This window comes from Harmonia axyridis, chromosome X (genome assembly GCF_914767665.1).
Source record: "Harmonia axyridis chromosome X, icHarAxyr1.1, whole genome shotgun sequence".
In the NCBI taxonomy this organism is placed as follows: Eukaryota; Metazoa; Arthropoda; class Insecta; order Coleoptera; family Coccinellidae; genus Harmonia; species Harmonia axyridis.
The window spans coordinates 1,611,272-1,630,219 of record NC_059508.1 but is presented as its reverse complement, the minus strand read 5'-3'; the positions used below and the strand labels follow the sequence as shown (position 1 = coordinate 1,630,219).

General features: G+C 32.6%; 4 protein-coding genes across 5 annotated transcripts; all 4 read left to right on the top strand.

Annotated features, from left to right (window-relative positions):
• Positions 1–1,326: 1,326 nt before the first annotated feature.
• LOC123686027 (OTU domain-containing protein 5) lies at positions 1,327–5,437 on the top strand. The gene is made up of 9 exons (XM_045625943.1): positions 1,327–1,548; positions 1,648–1,751; positions 2,987–3,317; positions 3,444–3,599; positions 3,658–3,814; positions 3,943–4,157; positions 4,211–4,493; positions 4,630–4,869; positions 4,948–5,437. The coding sequence occupies exons 1-9, from the start codon at positions 1,480–1,482 to the stop codon at positions 5,073–5,075; spliced, it is 1,683 nt and encodes a 560-aa protein (XP_045481899.1). The 5' UTR covers positions 1,327–1,479; the 3' UTR covers positions 5,076–5,437.
• Positions 5,438–5,805: 368 nt separating this feature from the next.
• LOC123686179 (dihydropteridine reductase) lies at positions 5,806–7,097 on the top strand. Its single transcript, XM_045626188.1, has 6 exons — positions 5,806–6,035; positions 6,095–6,178; positions 6,233–6,335; positions 6,396–6,536; positions 6,590–6,782; positions 6,837–7,097. Exons 1-6 carry the CDS (start codon positions 5,952–5,954, stop codon positions 6,937–6,939), a joined length of 708 nt encoding a protein of 235 aa, XP_045482144.1. The 5' UTR covers positions 5,806–5,951; the 3' UTR covers positions 6,940–7,097.
• A 929-nt stretch (positions 7,098–8,026) lies between these two features.
• On the top strand, positions 8,027–13,197 carry LOC123686042 (guanine nucleotide exchange factor DBS-like). Of its 2 annotated transcripts, none has more exons than XM_045625977.1 (7): positions 8,027–8,423; positions 10,550–10,681; positions 10,748–10,930; positions 10,984–11,693; positions 11,756–11,933; positions 12,085–12,211; positions 12,945–13,197. In XM_045625977.1, exons 2-7 carry the CDS (start codon positions 10,550–10,552, stop codon positions 13,031–13,033), a joined length of 1,419 nt encoding a protein of 472 aa, XP_045481933.1. In that variant the 5' UTR covers positions 8,027–8,423; the 3' UTR covers positions 13,034–13,197. The 2 variants fall into 2 exon arrangements, with proteins under 2 accessions (XP_045481933.1, XP_045481934.1); XM_045625978.1 differs by lacking the exon at positions 8,027–8,423 and adding an exon at positions 10,007–10,240.
• Positions 13,198–13,972: 775 nt separating this feature from the next.
• Positions 13,973–18,641, top strand: LOC123686043. Its single transcript, XM_045625980.1, has 4 exons — positions 13,973–14,827; positions 16,182–16,479; positions 16,532–16,816; positions 17,923–18,641. Exons 1-3 carry the CDS (start codon positions 14,004–14,006, stop codon positions 16,811–16,813), a joined length of 1,404 nt encoding a protein of 467 aa, XP_045481936.1. The 5' UTR covers positions 13,973–14,003; the 3' UTR covers positions 16,814–16,816; positions 17,923–18,641.
• The last annotated feature ends 307 nt before the right edge of the window (positions 18,642–18,948 follow it).

The following is an 18,948-nucleotide window of genomic DNA, read 5'->3' as shown; positions in this document are numbered from 1 at the left end:
CGTTATCAATGGCTTCTTCTTAGGAATTTTCAGGCCTAAAAATTCTTTTCACGAAATTCATCCAAGGTTATATAAAGTCTTGGATTCTCTCAAAAAATCAACCGATCGAATTTGAACTTTTTATGGTGTATTTGAAGGGTTTCGAGGATTTAGATTCCGTATTAAGCTTCGGTTTCGATCAGAAAGATTTTTCTACATGTTTGAAGCAAAATTCGCAATATCTAGGATTTGAAGAGTGCTAGGAAGAAACCGATGATGTGTTAGTATTCAGAATAGAAAATTCTCCATGATACCAAATTGATGCGATGGTTAATAAATATATGATGCACTGATATAAGCATCATTAAAAAGTACGACACACTAGAAACACCCTATATTTCGAAAACAAAGCGTTTGCGGGCCAAAGAATCTCTCATTTTACTCCGTAACTCTAATTTAGAACACCACATTTAGTACAAGTTAAGAACAATTTTTTTATTACCCCCCCTTCCCCCAAGAAAAAAAAGATTTACGCCCTAGTCTGATATCAAATTTTGAAGCAGATCCGGCCATAAACTTTCAGTAAAATTTTCCAAATCAGATTTTTTCTAGGACTAAATGGTGTCATCTAGGAAGAGTAGCTCGAACCCGGTTACGGGGAGGAGGTACAAATCACAGGATTCTATACGTGTTAGGTCAGGGAATAATTAAATCGGTAAAATGCGTAAGATGACTTATAAACAAATTCGTTACTGATTTAAATTTTAGATTTTGTTCGGAAAAACTGATATTTTTCAAGTATCGTCAGCTTAGGCCTAGAACATATTTTATAGATTATTTGAGGGGTTTTTAGATCGTAGATGCCGAATCAGGCTTCCATTCCTTGCAGAGAAGTGTTTCTATATATTCAAATCACCATTTTTCATGCCTATTAAAGATTTACTTGACCATTCGATCTTTTCCTCTCGAACGTTGAAGATATCAATGGCTGCTGGTACCTTATATATTAATCCTGATAATTTCCGTGCTGCCAAAGCACTGATTGCAACACAATATGCATAGGCAAACGTCAAATTAAAACCAAATTTTGTTTTAGGAGAACCAATTAAAAATATACTCAAAAATAATTTTATTTTTAGGTTGCAAATATTGCAACCTTCATTTTATAAAATCCAAAATTAACTATTGAAGATAAACAAAGTCTCAATATTGAAATTTCACAAATTTCCATAGACCTATAATAACAATTTCATAATAAAACCCAGAGAAGAACTCATCTAATCAATATCGTAGCAGTTGAAAAAAGAAAATATTCCTAGATGGCATACTGATTGTGACATTTATCAATGTCAGCTGGTAAATGTCACATAAGACATTCACCATAACAAGTCAAATTAATATTGTAATGAATTACAAATTTCATTGTATTCCGTTATTGAAACAATAAGAAATATCGGAGGTTGATTGTATTGCAATATTTTTTTAGAAGTAGCGTGAAGTATGACTATTTTGCCAACCAAAAGGCCTTCTGCCAGTGTTGAAGAAAATAAGGACAACAATCAAACTAATGTAAGCAATTGCACCTGGTATTCTGCTAAGATTAATTAATAAACGGTATTATGAAATTCATATCAATACAATTAACTGGATAGTGTCCTTTGGTTTTAGAGTAATAACGATAGGAATGTAAGAAGAAGGGAAGATCTTAGTACAATTCAAATTAATGGATTAGCAGAAGCCAATACCACTTCAAGAAGATCACCTTTCTCCTTGTAAGTATACATAATATCAAAGTACCATAATTCAATCGTATAAAATTGATACTGTCAAATTTTACCTAAATTATCAACTGGTTTTTTTAATTTTTGATTCTCTAATATTTAACATCTTTCTATTAAAGTCACTGTGTCTAAGTCTTTTCAAAACTTAGGAGCCTAAGTTTCCTTATTGTTTATTGATATGATGAATTTGGTAATACAAAATATCATGCTGCAGCTGTTTTTATTTCGGGAGATTTTTTTATAAATTGATAGTGAGGGATAAGGTATTTAAATAGGACAAAAATTGATCCGATTGATTATCTGGTATTTTAATTTACTAATAACTGCTGTATTTATAAAAAAAATTCCTTATTAAATAGAAAAACTGCAAAGTATCAGTTGTTTCTCCTGAATTGAGGTACAGAATAAAAATAACTTTGCATGGATGTTGTAATAGCAGGTACCATATTATGAAAAATTGTGATATTCAAGTATACCTATAATCTTCATTCTTAATAATCCTTGGATGAGTTGAATACTATTGAATTTAAAGATCATAAAATCCTTATTTAATTAAATTTCAAGGTTATCAAGAAATCCTTTGTTATGGTAGAATATTTTAGGATATTGGTGTTTAGGATGAAGAATTGAAATATCCACTCTGTGCAGCTTCAAAACGAAAGCTAAAATTTTTGGTGATAAATGGCAATTCAGAAGGTTGTGATTTTTTTTTTACTTCTGTTCCTTCCAGAAGTGTTAGTCACTGAATGAATTTCCAATCGCTTTTAAATAATCCTTGTTGTGAATACGCTGAACAAAATATGTTATTTAAAATTGAAAAGAATATATGAGAGAGAGAAACCAAGTTTATTGATTTTTCAATCAACTGGCTATCGACCGCAGTCTTCCAGACAGTTTTATATTACATCCAATTATAAATTATCAGAAGGAATATATGATTTATCTTTAAATGTTAAATTACCTTCAGAATTGATATCTATTGCGAGCTGAATAACATTTTTATTCAAAATTCATTCAAGCCACTATCTGCACCATTTCGCTGTACAGTTTATGTTTAGTAGAATTTTAATAATTTGTTCCCCACATTTTAAACTTCTGATCAATCAATTTTAATAATGCTTCGATTACTCTGATATAACTATAGTTATATCTATACCATGGAAATTCAATTTGGGACTAACTAAATCGAAACGAATATCCCATTTTTCAAATTACATAATTTTCAGTGGCAGCAATTCGTCTGAGAGAAAAGATAGATTGCGAAAGAGATTCAAAGAGTCCGAAAGAGTACGTGATAGAGAAAGGGAACGTGAACAGAAGAGGGAAGTTCGTAGGGAACAGAAACGAGAACGCATTGCTAAAAGGGAAGTTATTGCTGAACCTATACATGAAAATTCTTCTAATAACAACCAAGTAGATGCTAGTGTTGTAGAACCCACAAAAAATGAAAGTGCACTCATCATCAAGGAAGACTGCACTGGATTCAACAGTGAAGATGAATATGATGATCGCCTCATCAGTCAGCAGTCTAGTATTAGCAGTGAAGAATGGCAAAAGGTTAGAAGAATTAATTCAGAGATTATTGAAAACGTAAATGCATAAGTGAATTTGATATTCGGAATAAGCTTTCAAGTTGTTTTTTTTTGCGTATTCCTTGATCAAAATATTTTCTAAAATTTACAGAGAGATGAATATTTCAAGAGGTGTATGTCCAGCTTGGGTTTTGAAATCAAACAAATGAATGAAGATGGAGCTTGTTTGTTTCGATCTATCGCTGATCAAGTTTATGGAGATCAAGAGTGCCATTCACAAGTTCGTCAAGATTGTATGAACTACATCGTGAGTATAAGGAACAACTCTTTTACATAAAGTTAAATCTAATAGTGCCATCCTTCAGGTCAAGAATCGAGATTATTTCGAGCCTTACATAACGGAGGATTTTGATAAATACATTGCTCGCAAGAAACACTGGAACGTCCATGGTAATCATTTGGAAATTCAAGCCATGAGTGAAATGTACAATCGAACAATTGAAGTTTATTGCTATCAAGTTGGTAAGTTTTGCCATACATTGATTCAGTACATTTATCACGTTCAATTTCAGTTCTTCTACCATTTATTGTGTTTGGTTGAATTAAATTTTTGCGAAATTCATATTTAATCTTAATATAATTTTTTGCAGAACCTATCAATATATTCAGTGCTCCCAGACTAATGAATTCCTATGAGCCAATCAGACTATCATATCATAGAATGTGTCATTACAATTCAATCAGTAATCCTAACAAACCATCTGTTGGTGTTGGACTTGGCCTACCCAATTACCATCCCGTTGATGTTGATAGAAGACGGTTCAATGAAGCTATAAGAGCTAGTGAAGAATTACTTATTGAGCAGGTTAAGGTATTAAAATGAAAGAACTTTTGTGTTTTTATTGTTACATATTTTAGACTATGCTAGAGGATAAAATCCTAGCTACTGATTGGGAAGCAACAAACGAGGCAATCGAGGAACAGGTTGCTAGAGAATCGTACATACAATATTTTCGTGACAATGAAAGACGTTTGAAAGCGCAGGGAAATAATCTAGGTAGTGGAAGTAGTTCAACCATCACTTCTTCTATGATTTCATCAATTTCAACACCAAGGCCTTCTAGACGTGGTTCGGCATCACCTAAAGGGGGACAGTCACCAAAAGGGGGAAGTTCACCCAAAATTACTTATTCTCCTCATGGTGAGATTTGATTTATATGCAATATGTATGTTCGGATCTTAATAATTTTGAGAACAAATTCTGCTTTTCTAATGCAATAAACGTTGATATTTTGGTGCCCTGCTTCTACTTTCATTGATCTTGACTTTTTTTTCAGCAAGTCCTAGGAATACTTTGCAATCAAATAGCCATCCACTTGTAGAAAATAATGTAGACCATTTGTCCCCGCCCTATGTGCCCACTGAAGAAGAAGCCTCTTTTGCTAAGAGAGTCTTCAATTCGCCACGAAGAATTGAAACAAATAGCGATTTCAGTATTGCAGACTATTTAGAAGACAATCAAATAAAAAAATTTTGCGATTCTCAGCAACCAGGACCCTCTAGTCTTGTGGATAACGGTAAGTGATTTATGACTCCCAAAAAAATTGTAATATCAGTTCAGTTTTGGAATTACAATCAATTGAAATATTTTCTAGGGTTTGAAGATTTCGACCAGGAAATCATGGCTCGAGTAATGGCAGAATCGCAGAAAACATATTTGGACGAATTGAAGAATAAATCAAAGAAACGTTTCGGTTCTCCAGGACCTTCAACTTCATCATAGCTCATTCCTACAGTACATTGATATCGTTACTACTTAATACAGTAATGTTTTCTAACACTTAAAAAAATAGATTTATGTACTTCTCCTTGCCCACTTAATGATTTTGCAAGTAGAATTTCATATGTAATATGATTAGACTTTTTCATAGAATTTAGCTTATTTAAGTTAGTCCGATTATACTTCATATTGAAATTTTTTTATTTACGTACACTTTGTGATATTATGATTTTGTATGATTTTAAACATTTTACTAATAATTTTCATTTGAAAAATTCAGCATCATTACAGTTTGAACTTTATATTTTGTTATGAAGTTGGACTCCAGATATATCCTTAATGCAATATATATATATTAAGCAATACAAGAGTGCATTAATCTAAAAAACCTTAACGAGTAGTTGGGGGGCTGGGGAGTAAACTATAAAGTACTGAGTTAATATAAATTTGGGTTGAAGAAAATTTTTCATTATAAATACTAAATAGGGACTGAGGTCATAGGTAGCTCTAAATATACAAAATGTCATGTTCCATTTTGAACAATTAAACATACCCATAATATTTCAATCCAAACTAATTTTGAATCAATTTTTTTATATGAATATTTCATCTTTGCAGTAATCGATTAGTGATTATGACTGGAATATTAATTCTTAAAAGAAGAGTGGCATAAAACATATTCTGTGATTGACCTTCCGATCCGTGTTTGACCTTGGATCAGTGGTTGGGAATTCTGTTTTTGACAGATAATAGAAAGGCAATTTTGCGGTCCGATAAACAGAGTGAGGTCTCCGGATTTCTCAATAAAGTTGAATAATGCGATATTCCCTTTCATTCTGATTCGATCAGTTGATGTGTAAAGAATTGTATCACTAAAAAATGGCGACCAGACGTGTTATAGTTTATGGAGGAAAGGGAGCATTGGGTTCAACTTGTGTATCCCATTTTAAATCAAAAAATTTTGTAAGTTAATCAATAATCTTCAGCCTAGATCTATTAAGCATCAATCTTGTTTTTTTTAGTGGGTAGGCTCCATTGATATGTCTGAGAATAAAGATGCAGACTTGAATATCTTGGTTGAGAAAGATGCTGATCTTGTGCAACAGGTATGTTGAGAAATACATCCTTTATTGAAAGAGTTATGATTCAAATTAATTTAGGAGACTACGATATTGAATACTCTGAAATCTGCTCTTGGTGGGGCTAAAGTAGAAGCTGTCATTTGTGTTGCAGGAGGTTGGGCAGGAGGGAATGCCAAGAAAGGTACTCATCTACCTTTATTCACAAGGAAAAATTTACATCTAATTTACTTTTTCTATCTAGATTTGGCTAAAACTGCAGATTTGATGTGGAAACAAAGTGTTTGGAGCTCTGTAATCTCAGCCAGTATTGCTGCTCATCATTTGAATGATGGTGGAGTAGTAACTTTAACTGGTGCTAAGGCTGCCCTAGAAGGAACTCCAGGTTAATAGTTATAAAAACTATATTGTTGCCAAATTATTCAAACTTAATTTTAGGAATGATTGGTTATGGTTTGGCAAAGAGTGCAGTTCATCAGTTGACCAAATCCCTTTCTGGAGAAGATAGTGGCCTACCACCTAAGTCTTTGGTTGTTTCTATTTTGCCTATCACTCTAGATACTCCAATGAACAGAAAATGGATGCCAAATGCCGATTTCACTTCATGGACACCACTAGAATACGTAGCTGGGTAATTACAACTTTTTTCCTTCATAAAATTTTCATTAATGAGACTTTTTTTTAGATTATTACATGATTGGATTGAAAACAAAAACCGCCCAGGAAATGGTAGCTTGCTTCAACTTTCCACCAAAAATTCTAAAACTGAAATCATTCCAGTACAATGAATAAACACCAGAGGTATAGATTCCTTAAAAATGACCAACAATATCTATATTACTCATTGTGAATCTTGAATTGTTTATTTTATTAGATGTTGTATGTAATATTATTTATATGTTGAATTTTTGTTAAATTACTCCATAATAAAGGAAGATGGCTATTATCTGTTTATTTTCAATCTACTATATACCTTAAAAAAATTGAATAGGTTTTATGACAAAGTTCGGTTGGAAGGTTTTAATAAACTAAATATGTAATTGATATCAGTCTTTCAATCATTAATTAAATTAAAATTCTTGATATGAGCCACTCAAACTTTTATAAAATCTTCCTGAAAAATATCAGTGTATTTTTTTAATTATGAATAATGTCAGTAATACTTTTTTTCAGTTTGAGTACTTGATTTTTAGCTTTGAAAATTAATAGATCAGACTGTTGAATAGCTACTGATTTTGGTATAAAATAATCTTTTATACTTTCTGAAATAAGTTTTTTCTCTAAACTACTCAAATATTTGATTCCATATTGCCCTCTAATTTGAAGTTCTACAAATGATGAATAATATAAATCCGGATGAGTTTCTATAAAATAGATCCGTATTTTTCTCATATCACAAGGATCCGATAATAATTTAGACTATAAATAAATGTTATTTCCTCAATGTTCCCTGAAATCTAAATATACAATAAAAATTAGAATTTATGGGACAAATTAGTTTATCATCATGCTATTGATTATCACATGTAAAACTGGGCTATTCCATCCCATTAATAATAAATTCAACACGTAAGTCTAGCGACTGGTCCAGATTTATTTAATAATAATATTACGAGAACCAAACGTTCACTGACGTAAAACATCAAGAGTCAATAAACTAGAGCAACTAATTCAGAATCCGTTACCTAAAAATTATTAAGTTCAAGGATTCCCACAAAATGAATTCGAATTCTTTCGAAGTGGACAAAAAGAGGCTCAATCTTTCTGAAAGCAGCATTGCATATTGCATCCTATCCATTCACGTTTGTTGTACTCAATACACCTCTTGAAACATCGATTAATTAAATCAAGGGTCATATATTCACTTATCGAACTACAGTTGGAAATGTGAAAACAAGCACGAAAAAAGAAAATTTCTCTTCGGCGCTCAACATCAGCGGGTTCACGCAGTAAGTGAACGTCATGCCAAGAGGTCAGTCCATTGGATATAGTGGAGATTGCAGACAATGGACCGGTTGTAGAGATTTTTCAACCAGCCCAAGAATTTACTGAATACAAATCGGATCGAATCCCGCAAAATAACCAGTTTTATGTGCTGCATCTCATTTCCAAATAAACCGTAATAAACCATATTAATCTAAAAAAAAAATTATGCCAGAAGTGAGGAGCCCACAAACGCCAGTGATAGTGAACTTTGGAAAGGTTGTAGTCTTGTGAAATTAAACAAAATTGTGCATGAAAACTCAGTGATGGATAAAGGCCTTCATACCATGTATGTACTGTTCATCATTATCTATCACCACAAGTTCTCACACAAGAAAAAGCCGCAAAACCCTTAAAAATAACTCTGTTTCCAAATGAGATCTACATTTTGATTTTTAGTTTCAACAATGAATCTGCAACAATTCTTCAGGTCATTATTTTCTTCAGTAGATTGTCGAAAAGGGACCGAACAGTAGTTGAAAAAAAAAGAAAATATTTTACAAACGCGGGCTATTTCGCTTCAATTGAAATTTTAACTGACTAGCTGGAAATAATTTATCCAGTTGAGTTTTATTCATACACTAAAATTCGAGTAAAATATATACTGCAAAGTCTGCAAATTGTCCAGATAAATGGTTTACCTAATATTTTTTTTATTTCAAATAATATCATGAAATGAAAAAAGTCAACCGACTCAACCGGAACGGATTTTTGAAAGCTTGATAAATTACCAATAAAACATTTAGTACCTAAAGAACGTTTTGATGAAACGAGAATGTGATATTCACAGATGTTTTTTGAAAAATCCATAACTCCGAATCAATTTGCGTTTGGACGTTGCGGTAAAAAATATTGTGTTTTGTATCGTCGTAGAATTTTTCAAAATTTGATTCCTTGATTTTTTGCCTTTAGAATTCATGGATCTTATACTCGAGCTAGGAAGATAGATTCAAATAACTCCTGAATTTTCCGGGAAAAAGCTGATCTGAACAGTGGACGGACGATTTTTTTTCCATCTGATTCATGAATTCTACACATTACAAAGCTTGGACTGAAAATTTCGGAGAGGGTAGTAATTTTTTTTTCTCGAACGATTCCAAAGCTTGAGCAAAGGTGTGGATAGCATTATTTTAATATCAAACATTTCCAAACAGAAATATTTTTCGAATAAATGCGCTCTTCCGAAAATAATGTATATTTTGTCATATTAATAAAGAGCTATATAATATGTGCGAGTACCAAATTAATTCCTCATTACAATCGAAAGTTAGGCATTTTTAGTTGGCAATTAACAACGGCAGAAGTGAATAAAGAAACTTTAAATGCTATTTAAAAGTGATAAATGTTGGAATTATCATAAAAACTTTATGGTCCAGTAGAAGATAATTTGATTAGTAATCAACCCAGAAGTTTTATATGTGTACCCTCATAATATATTTGCATATATTTTTTCAAAAGTGAGAGGTGTGTTTTTTATTTGAATAATGTTTTTTTATATTAAAGAGTTAGTTAGCCAAAAAATATGATGGTCAGTTTAGGTTCTGGTGCCAAAATTATTTTAGAAATACTTGAGAAGTAGAGGCAAATTTTTCGAAAAATGTCTATTTATAGTCTAAATGATACCTCATGCCTGTTAGGGAAATCGGTATTTTTCAGTGTGAGCTTTGATACTGTGTCCTTATCACTTCACCACAAACGGAGAGGAGAGTTTTCCGAAATTTACAATTGCAAATAGATCATTCTCAATTGAATATATTTTTGAAAAAATTCCCTGACGTACAACACCCTAAGAAGAAGGAATTGTTTTAAAATTAGGTCAAAGGTTAGAGGGAATATCGACCCCTCCATCCAAGGAAAAGGATGGATAATCGTTGAATCCCCTTTCACGCAGCTCGAACAGTCGGTTGCTCGAACGAAACAGCGGCCCTTTAGACTCCCAAATCACAGCATTCGAAATGTATTTCGAACTATTAGAATCTACAATATGTGGTAGGATTTGCCAGAAATTGATACAATGTGCACAGACAGAGTGATCATATCGAAATTTGAAAATAAAGTGGGTGAAACTAGTGGTATCCATCCCGGATCGTCCTATGAGGCTCTGAGGTGAGGAGGGGTTCGGGAAAATGTTAGAACAGTCACTGGGATTCCCTCATGATGTTAGAATCATGCCACACCTTTTATTGGGAAGTTTCACTTTTTATGATTATTCCTAATTCAAAAAGAAATGATTAACGAAAAGTGGCAATCTGGATTCAGAAATACTCTTGCCGAAAATTCAAAATAATCAGTAGATGACATTCTCAATAAATATTACGTAAAAAAGACACTAGGATTTATGCTTCTATTTCTTCGAAATTCAAATTTTTTCAAAATATTCGATATTCTACATGTAGAAAATGAAATATGTTGTAGATGGACATGATCAACCCCTGTCTTGACGAAAAATTGGTAACATCTGATGATAAAACCAAAAGATGCAGAGTGCTAACAGAATTATTAGAGACAGAAAGAGTTTACGTAGCTGAACTTCATACTATATTAACTGTAAGTTCCTATATTGAAATAGTGGTTTTAGAACCGTTCTATATTGTGAATGTTACATCTTTTAAGGGCTACAGAGATGAATTTTTCGCAGAAGATATGCAAAATATTGTACCAACAATTTCCACAGAGGTGATAGAAATTATATTTGGGAATATCGATGAAATCTATCATTTTCATTCGGATTTCCTAAAGGATTTAGAAGAATGTATACATAGTATAGGGGGTGTTGCTTCTTGCTTCATGCGACAGGTAATTTGCCATCTTAATCGTAAAAATGATAATTATTTCAATTTTATTTTCAGAAAGACAATTTTTATCTATTATATAGCTACTATTGCCAGAACTTATCAGCTTCAGAACAGGTTAGAGAGAGTCTTGTGGACTCTTACATGTTTTTCGAAACATGCCAGAAAAAATTAGGTCATAAACTTCCTCTTGCAGCATATTTGTTAAAGCCTGTACAGAGGATAACCAAATACCATTTACTGCTAAAAGAATTATTACAGTGTTTAGACTCCAAATCAACACAACAGGCTCTAGAATGTATGCTGGTCGTTCTACAGCGTGTCAATGACAGCATGCACCAGGTCTCAATAACTGGCTCAACATTAGATCTTCCTCAGCAGGGAAAAATGCTCCTACAGGGTGAATTTTCAGTATGGACAGAAAACAAGAAGGACATTCGGTTAAGACTGAAACCATCAAGGCGTCAAGTATTCCTCTACCAAAGATCGATGATTTTCTGCAAATTAGTGCCTAAAACAAGTCATAATAAATCTTCCTATCAATTTAAATTTCATCTCAGGTTATCTCAAATTGGATTGACTGAATCTGTTAAAGGTGATCCAAAAAAATTCGAGGTTTGGCTCAGAGGCAGAGCAGAGGTATACACATTGCAGGCAGTGGATGTTGAGCAGAAACAAGCTTGGGTTAGTAAGATAAAGAGGGTGCTTTTAGATCAGCTTGAGGAGTTGAGAGGGGAAAAGATTAAAGAATATGCTCAAACACACAGGTGATTTTGCTTTTTTATGATTCCTTTCATTTTGCTTATGGATTGGTATATGTGCTTTTCAGAAGTCTAAGACAGACAACATCATGGGAGACTGCTGCAAGTATAGGCAACTACACAAGTTCGAACAGAGCTTTGAGTTGTGACTCAGAAATCAGAACGTATCATTATGAAGATACTGTTGAATTTTCTGACTGCAGTAATAGTGAAGATGAGGAACACCACTGCCATCCTTTTACACCTGTAAGTAAACTGATCTAAAGTGATTACTCTAATTATCTTTACTTTTTGAGCTAGCATTGGTCAATGCTTCTCAAGCTTGGTCTTTTTCATGGAAAAATTTTTTGGTGTTTCCTACGCAAAAATCAGAATTTTATCTCATGAATTTTTACAGGGCAGGAAGTATGTTGCACTTGCAGATTATTTTGCTGTAGGTTGCAGCGAAGTGAATATGAAAGAGGGTGATATTGTTGAGTTACTGAAGATTGGTTGTGCTGGATGGTGGTATGTCAGACTATGTGGTATGTTTTAATTTTTATTTTCAGAACCTACACCATTCTATGGTAATTGGGGTTTTTGATAATATTTATATATACAATTTTTTTCCAGAAAAAGGTAAAAAGCACTGACGTTAGGTCAGAATCTGTTCAAATTCGTATTAATTTAATATTTTTACAAAATTTCTCTACTCAATTGACCTGCTATGATGAGACATTCCATGAGAACATTTTATTGAATGATACTTTCAACTCTTTGCTATTTATAACATTTTTGGAAAAATTTTCTTGAGGAAATGAAGAATCATGTGAAAACAATAAATACATGCTTGGAACCTTAGTTCATACCTTCTGCATCCAAATTTGTAACTAAATATTTTTTGAAAATGAAACTTGCATTTCTTGAAAATTCCTTGCATTTTCTTCTTGTATTTTGGCATTTCTTCAACACTCCCTACAAATGACAAAAAAAAAATGTAACAAATCAGTCTGTTCTCTGAAAGATATTCTCTATAGTTCATAGATATCTTGAATAATTTTGGTCGTGTAAAAACTAATAATCTGAATTTGGGATGTTTCAGTTCTTTTCGATGAATGTAATACATTTGAAAACTTTTCAATTGAACAATCCTATAGAAATTTGGCTGAAATATTTCTCTCACTATTTTGAAGCAGATTTTCAAATTTCATTTCGGTCAAATCGGTATTTTTCCAATTCTCTCATCATTTCATGTAATTAATATCTATTTTTTTCCAGGTTCATCGTCTGAAGGCTGGGCACCAGCGGCTTATTTGGAGAACATTTATCGTAGGTCTTCTGGTAGCAGCAGCAGAAGCCAAGATTAAAATAATGAAGACCAATATAAATATATTACCCTCAGCAATAATCTTTTACACCCGAGTTATTTTTCCTATCTGAAGACTTGAAAATATCCTGTTCTTGTTCTAGTTACAATTCTGATGTTGTTTTTAGCATAGATTTTTTTACACTAATAAATAAATTAAGAAACTGGTGTGTTTTGAATTTCTATAGAATAAAGAAGTATGAGTAAATTTTTGAAGGATATACCTTATATAATTTTTATGGTTCTTTAGTATTGAATTTTCCAAAATTCAATGCCTTCCCAATTTGAAAGATGAACAGAAAATAATTTGAATTTTTACTACCTATCTGAAATGTGAATTCTAAAAATTTCAAAGGTATTTATGCATTGTCTCGTTGAATTAAGATATATGCAGCCTATTAAAAAAATACTGAAAACTAGTATTCGAAAAAACTAGGATTTACGAAAAAGTGGTCTTGAAAACTAATCAGTGGAAATGTTGTGAATTTGTTGTTGGTATTCAGACGAAATTTCAATGTTCCGCCCATTTCCCAGGCTCAGTAATAAAACACACAAAATATGGAACAACAATAGGTTATGCACCTATTTGTTCTAATTTTTGGATTCTGAAATCCGAAAAAATGAAATCGGTGAAAATTCTCGGAAACATTGAAAATGTACCTATTTATCGAACGATCCCAAAGTTCTCGGAAAATTCCAGCATGTATTCAATCTATGTTCCATGTAAACATGTTTTAATGCTTTTCAAATATTCCTAAAGGGGTTTGCATGATAGGGAAAAATGTTCTTTTCCATAATTTATTCCAGAACACCATAAAAATATCTAGTCTCATTTGTTGACCTAAAACCGATGAATATCGATGCCCTAGGCGCCACTAGACGCCTGCGTCGTCTGAAACTTGCGTATCCAGAGGGTTTTCCCATTTTCCATCCAGTAATGTAGTGTATACGTGCCTTATTTTACTCTGAAGATGAGCCATCGAAAAAGATGCAAAGCTAGAATAGTACCGCAACAAAACAAGAAAATTTGTGGAATTATCTGTTTTTGTCAGCTGGTTCTAGTTTTAAGCTGTGTGTCGCTGATATATTTAACAGTTGTTATTTACATTCCGTCCTATAGGGCTTTCCACTCTGGATTTGAACTGAGACCGGTTATGTGCCAAACTATAAACACAAGCATGTTAAACAACTGCAGTTGGGCTTCTTGTGGCGAATGGTGTCTCACAAAAGCTTCGGGTTTTTGCCCACAAATCCACGCGATTGTCCGTCAAAACGGCACTTATGTGCAGTTTCAAAACTGCACATCATTTCATAAATCTTCATGCCCACCGGTGGACAGCAATGCTATAAGCAAGTTCAACTGCAACAATGGTAGTGAATGTGCTTCTCTCAAGGGTGTGTTCAACTGCTCCTTGGGACACTGCAGAAATATGTCTGAGATCTACAACTGCCATTACAAAGCAGACGGATTTACGCTGGATAGTGACAAGGACAACGTAAAACTCAACGGCTTCTTTGAGTGCAAAGGTTCCCGCTGTACCAAAATCAAAAAGCACTTCAGTTGTGATCGCATTTGCCCTGAAAGAATATTATCAACTGGCCACAATGTATTTTTCAACGTTGACGACAGTGTGTACTTTGCAAATTGCTCTTCTGCCGTTGCCTTCAACGCGGCAAATGGTAATGCAGAAGGTTATGCTGTGAACACCACCCATTTCTGGAATTCCAAACCTCAACATCTTCTTATGGCCTCTTGTTACTCGGTTATTTATGATCCAATCAACCATGTTCTGAAGTGAGTAAACTTTGTAATATATCAGTTTGGTTTTCGTCTATGATAAACAATATAATATGAAAACTTGGCAGGAATGTGAGAAAAATAAAGCATTGTCCACATTCCTGACAAGTTTTTATATTAATTTTTTTTACGTTACTTTGTAATATATTTACTTGTTTTATCTATTTTTCCAAATGAGAAGGGAGCTTGCGTGAAGTTAGGGGCCTTTGCGCGCTACTTCAAATACGTATTTAGTATTTACGTCATTTTTTCATCAATTTCGCATGAACGTTCAAACCGTTAATTTAAAATCAAGACATAAAATCTCCTTGATCGTTTCTATAATTTTGAAAATATTGTGAAAATAAAATTTACTACGTAAAACAAATCTGAAGATAAAACTTTCTGGACTGTCTAAGTTTTCAAAATTCATTTATTAACAATCATGATAGAATACCTATAGTTCTAACAGTCAATAATTTTTCGATATTTGAATTTAATGGTCTTTTGTCATGCTGAAATGATTTTTCTAGGCAAATAAATGTACCTACTTATCATATATCAAAAGATGTATTCGAATGTGAAGGTTTTACACAATACTGTTATAATTTCATATTCACAATACTCAATTAACTTGCAAAGTGTCTTGCCATAAAACATACGTAAACATTTACCTATTTTCTGGAATAGTTTTCTTGAGGGAGACAAACGAGCATAAAATAATGATAAATGCATGCTCCGAAGGTTTTTTTTTTCCATTTCGATATACACTAGGGGAATAAATCAAAGGATCAAAATAAAGTTCAAAATTTTCAATGGTTTTTCACATGACTGTATTCTCGATAAAAATAGTCCAATCCAAATTATACCTTGTTTAGTGATCTCCTGATCAAAAAATTGTTTGAGCAAAGTGTACCATTCAATGCTCATGAATACAGTTAGACAAATTTCTGTGAAAGTTTTTCAGTTTTTATTTTTGGTTTACAGAATTGGAAACATTTTTTTCAACTCAACCACTATATGTATGAGTTAACTTGTTCACTCAGCTTCAATATCCTTTTTTCAAAACTTCGATACGAGCTCTTCTCGCTGAAATATCGAACATTGAATTGAAATGGACCTTTTTGTCTCTAACCATCAATATCTCACCAATCACAGAAAATTTAAGGGATGATTGGTTTTTCGGAAAAAAAAAATTTCTTTCTCTATATTAAATTGAAAATTTAAGAAAAAAGGATTTTCGGAGACTTTTTGGATAATCAAAATTGAAAATATCGAAGAAACCATCGAGATTAAGTATGCGTTTTACATTGAAAAAATTAACTTTTGTCAGAACTTCGTATGAATACACTTCAAAACTAATTTTTTTTAGTGGCACTGATTGCATCAACGGCTCGGTATATAGTTTGGATGATGTCCCAAAACCATCCATGTCTTTTAAACAATACTGGAATTTGACTGGTAAATGGAAGGAAATAATTGACCCCAAGGACCAGAAGTTTCTACCAATGCAATCAGTTTTGACAATATACAATCATTCCAGACTGTATATCAATCTTGAGGGATGTGTTAACACTCTAAAGGGAGAATGTATACAATTTTTACACTCCCATGGAAGAGATGGAAAGAATGATACAGCACAATCAAAATACCCTTGTTTTTATAATAAGGTGAGAATATAAATCAACAAAAGACACACTGATCTGTTATTTGCCATTTCAGCATAATAACTTCATGGTGATAGCAAGGTACAATTTAGAAAAAACGAGGAAGGAACTAATAATTGCATTAACTATTCCATCTGTATTTTTCGTTATTTCGTTTGTTACCCTTTGTATAATAATGCAATCTGTGAGGGTTGATGACGATACAAGGATGCGTTGCAAATATTGTTGCACCCAAGATTCGGACCTTACAGAAATGATGGTTGACAGCAATAAATATGAACTATCTTCGCCTGAATCGGAAGGAGCTTCAAAGAGATATGACAAGGACCAAAACTAAATGGTAAATTAGAATCATACAATAATATTAATAAATTTTTATCATCCATTATCCTCAATAATTTTCCTCAATACTTCATACAGGGTGTATATGGATAGTTGCGAAAAAATTTAGGGGGTGATTTCTTGTCAAAAAATAGGGTGGATCGTTCATATAAAACTTTTTTTGAGCCCCCCTGGCCTGAAGATGGCACCCGAAAAGTAGTTTTTAATTTTTTCTTGAAAACCAAAAATTCACAAAAATGAAATTAAGCTGACATTTTATGTGGACGAGGAGGCATTTAAAAGTTTTTGGGTAGTGTTTGTCTATGATTCCTAGTGGTAGAAAAAGCCACCCCTCCATCTTGTTTCCCTATAACTTTTTCTCTACAATGAGATGTTTAATTTTGGAGAGACTGGTAAATTCTTAACAAATAATGTCTCTTGTGATTTTTTGCTAAAATTCACGGTTTTTGAGAAGAAAATATTATCAATAATACGCCTGAGTTGTGGAGGCTGGAATTATTTTCGACCTTGAATCTATCCAATAGGCGGATGTCAAAACGACATTTTTATTGAGAACTGATACAAATATAAAATAAATGTAATAAAAAAAAACAATCATAAACTTTTTACAAATTAAAAACTATTTTTCGGGCGCAATCCTTAGGGGGCTGTAACTAAGCAGGAGGGGCTGAAAAAAAAGTTTATATGAAAGATCCACCATTATCTATTATTCAAATCAATACAAACCATACGATGTTATATATTCTTGAAATCAGGAAAAATTAAGCTTTCAAAAAATGGCACAGGAATCTAGTGTTTCCATTTGAAAAAACATAACTTTGGGTCGTAGCTTCGTAATTAAAGAACCTTTTTGAAAGACAAGCACGCCACTGGATTCTACGTCAAAAAGTGCCTCTATAATGTTTTAATTTTAGAGCTCTATCATCAGTATTAGCGAAGATATAAATGTTTTTTAATATCGCCATTTTTCCAATTTTCGCTTATAACTCGAAAACAAAAGAAGGTGGCCGAAAATGAATACTATGAATACAGATAGACAAAAAAATTCAAAGATGTTTTTTTACGTTGTTACTATTTTCTAACGATCAATACTTATTATTTCAGATATTAATGAAGGATTCATCTTATGATATGCTTGATACGCTTAGTAAGTATACAATTACTCCATTTAAGTTCCAGAGGATCACTCAAGTCACGAAGTTAAGGGGGAATTTTTATAGTTAGCTTGACATCCCAATCACTTCTCATCGTCTGAAGAATTTGTTATGATTGTAATGTGTACATATGTGTATTATAGTAGGAACAAAAATGTATTTTCTGTTTTGTAGCAAACGTAGGAGGTGTACCTAAATGTATTTTTTCGATGTTATACACATTATACCCAAGCCAGAAGCGTAACGATTTTTCGAAAAAGTTGAGACTGACTAAAAGGTCCAATGAACACATTTGTGTAATTTTTCCGAAATAACTCAAGTGCCCTCAAGATTTAATAATGACCAAATTAGTTACGCTGATGGCACTATTGACTGTTATTGAACCAAATTCGCTAAGTGTCTCTTATATCTATACCTTATTCTAAAAAATAAGTATCAAGCTTTTGTAATCGATTTTATTTCGTAGAATTTTGGTCTTAAATATTCGAGTACCTAGATTTTTTTGGAAAAATTTACTGAGGATTTTCAACTGATTGTTTCTCCAAACGGTTCTATGCCAATGTTCAATTAACAACGATATTTGTTTATGCCGTATTAGTTCTTATGGAATTTCGAATGTATATTTTTGTAATTGTTATTCCAGTGTGAAACAATAAATGTATATTAGAGCAGTCGATTTGAATGTAAGCCTATAGTTTCATACCTATACCTGTATGGAATTTTAAATGATTGTTTATAAATTAATTTATACTGACCTTATCGAGAAGAACTGTTAGAATATGTGACACTAATTCGTACAAAAAAGTTATTATTCTCTTTCATTTAAAATGGAGCATCAGCTATTCATTATCTATTGTTGTAATTTGTTTAAATTTCCTATGCATTTTCAAAATGAAAAATTCAGGAGACTAAAAGAATTCATTCATGCAGTATTGGCTGTTCATGTGTGGAATTCTGTTATTTCGGAATTTATCCT

Coding starts and splice junctions, on each gene's coding strand:
- LOC123686043 (XM_045625980.1), top strand. CDS start 14,004: ATGAGCCATCGAAAAAGATGCAAAGCTAGAATAGTACCGCAACAAAAC. Junction 14,828..16,181: donor CCAATCAACCATGTTCTGAA/GTGAGTAAACTT, acceptor AATTTTTTTTAG/TGGCACTGATTGCATCAACG. Junction 16,480..16,531: donor ACCCTTGTTTTTATAATAAG/GTGAGAATATAA, acceptor TTGCCATTTCAG/CATAATAACTTCATGGTGAT.
- LOC123686042 (XM_045625977.1), top strand. CDS start 10,550: ATGGACATGATCAACCCCTGTCTTGACGAAAAATTGGTAACATCTGAT. Junction 11,934..12,084: donor ACTGCCATCCTTTTACACCT/GTAAGTAAACTG, acceptor GAATTTTTACAG/GGCAGGAAGTATGTTGCACT. Junction 12,212..12,944: donor GTGGTATGTCAGACTATGTG/GTATGTTTTAAT, acceptor ATTTTTTTCCAG/GTTCATCGTCTGAAGGCTGG.
- LOC123686027 (XM_045625943.1), top strand. CDS start 1,480: ATGACTATTTTGCCAACCAAAAGGCCTTCTGCCAGTGTTGAAGAAAAT. Junction 3,318..3,443: donor GCAGTGAAGAATGGCAAAAG/GTTAGAAGAATT, acceptor TAAAATTTACAG/AGAGATGAATATTTCAAGAG. Junction 4,158..4,210: donor AAGAATTACTTATTGAGCAG/GTTAAGGTATTA, acceptor TACATATTTTAG/ACTATGCTAGAGGATAAAAT.
- LOC123686179 (XM_045626188.1), top strand. CDS start 5,952: ATGGCGACCAGACGTGTTATAGTTTATGGAGGAAAGGGAGCATTGGGT. Junction 6,179..6,232: donor ATGCTGATCTTGTGCAACAG/GTATGTTGAGAA, acceptor AAATTAATTTAG/GAGACTACGATATTGAATAC. Junction 6,336..6,395: donor AGGAGGGAATGCCAAGAAAG/GTACTCATCTAC, acceptor TTTTCTATCTAG/ATTTGGCTAAAACTGCAGAT.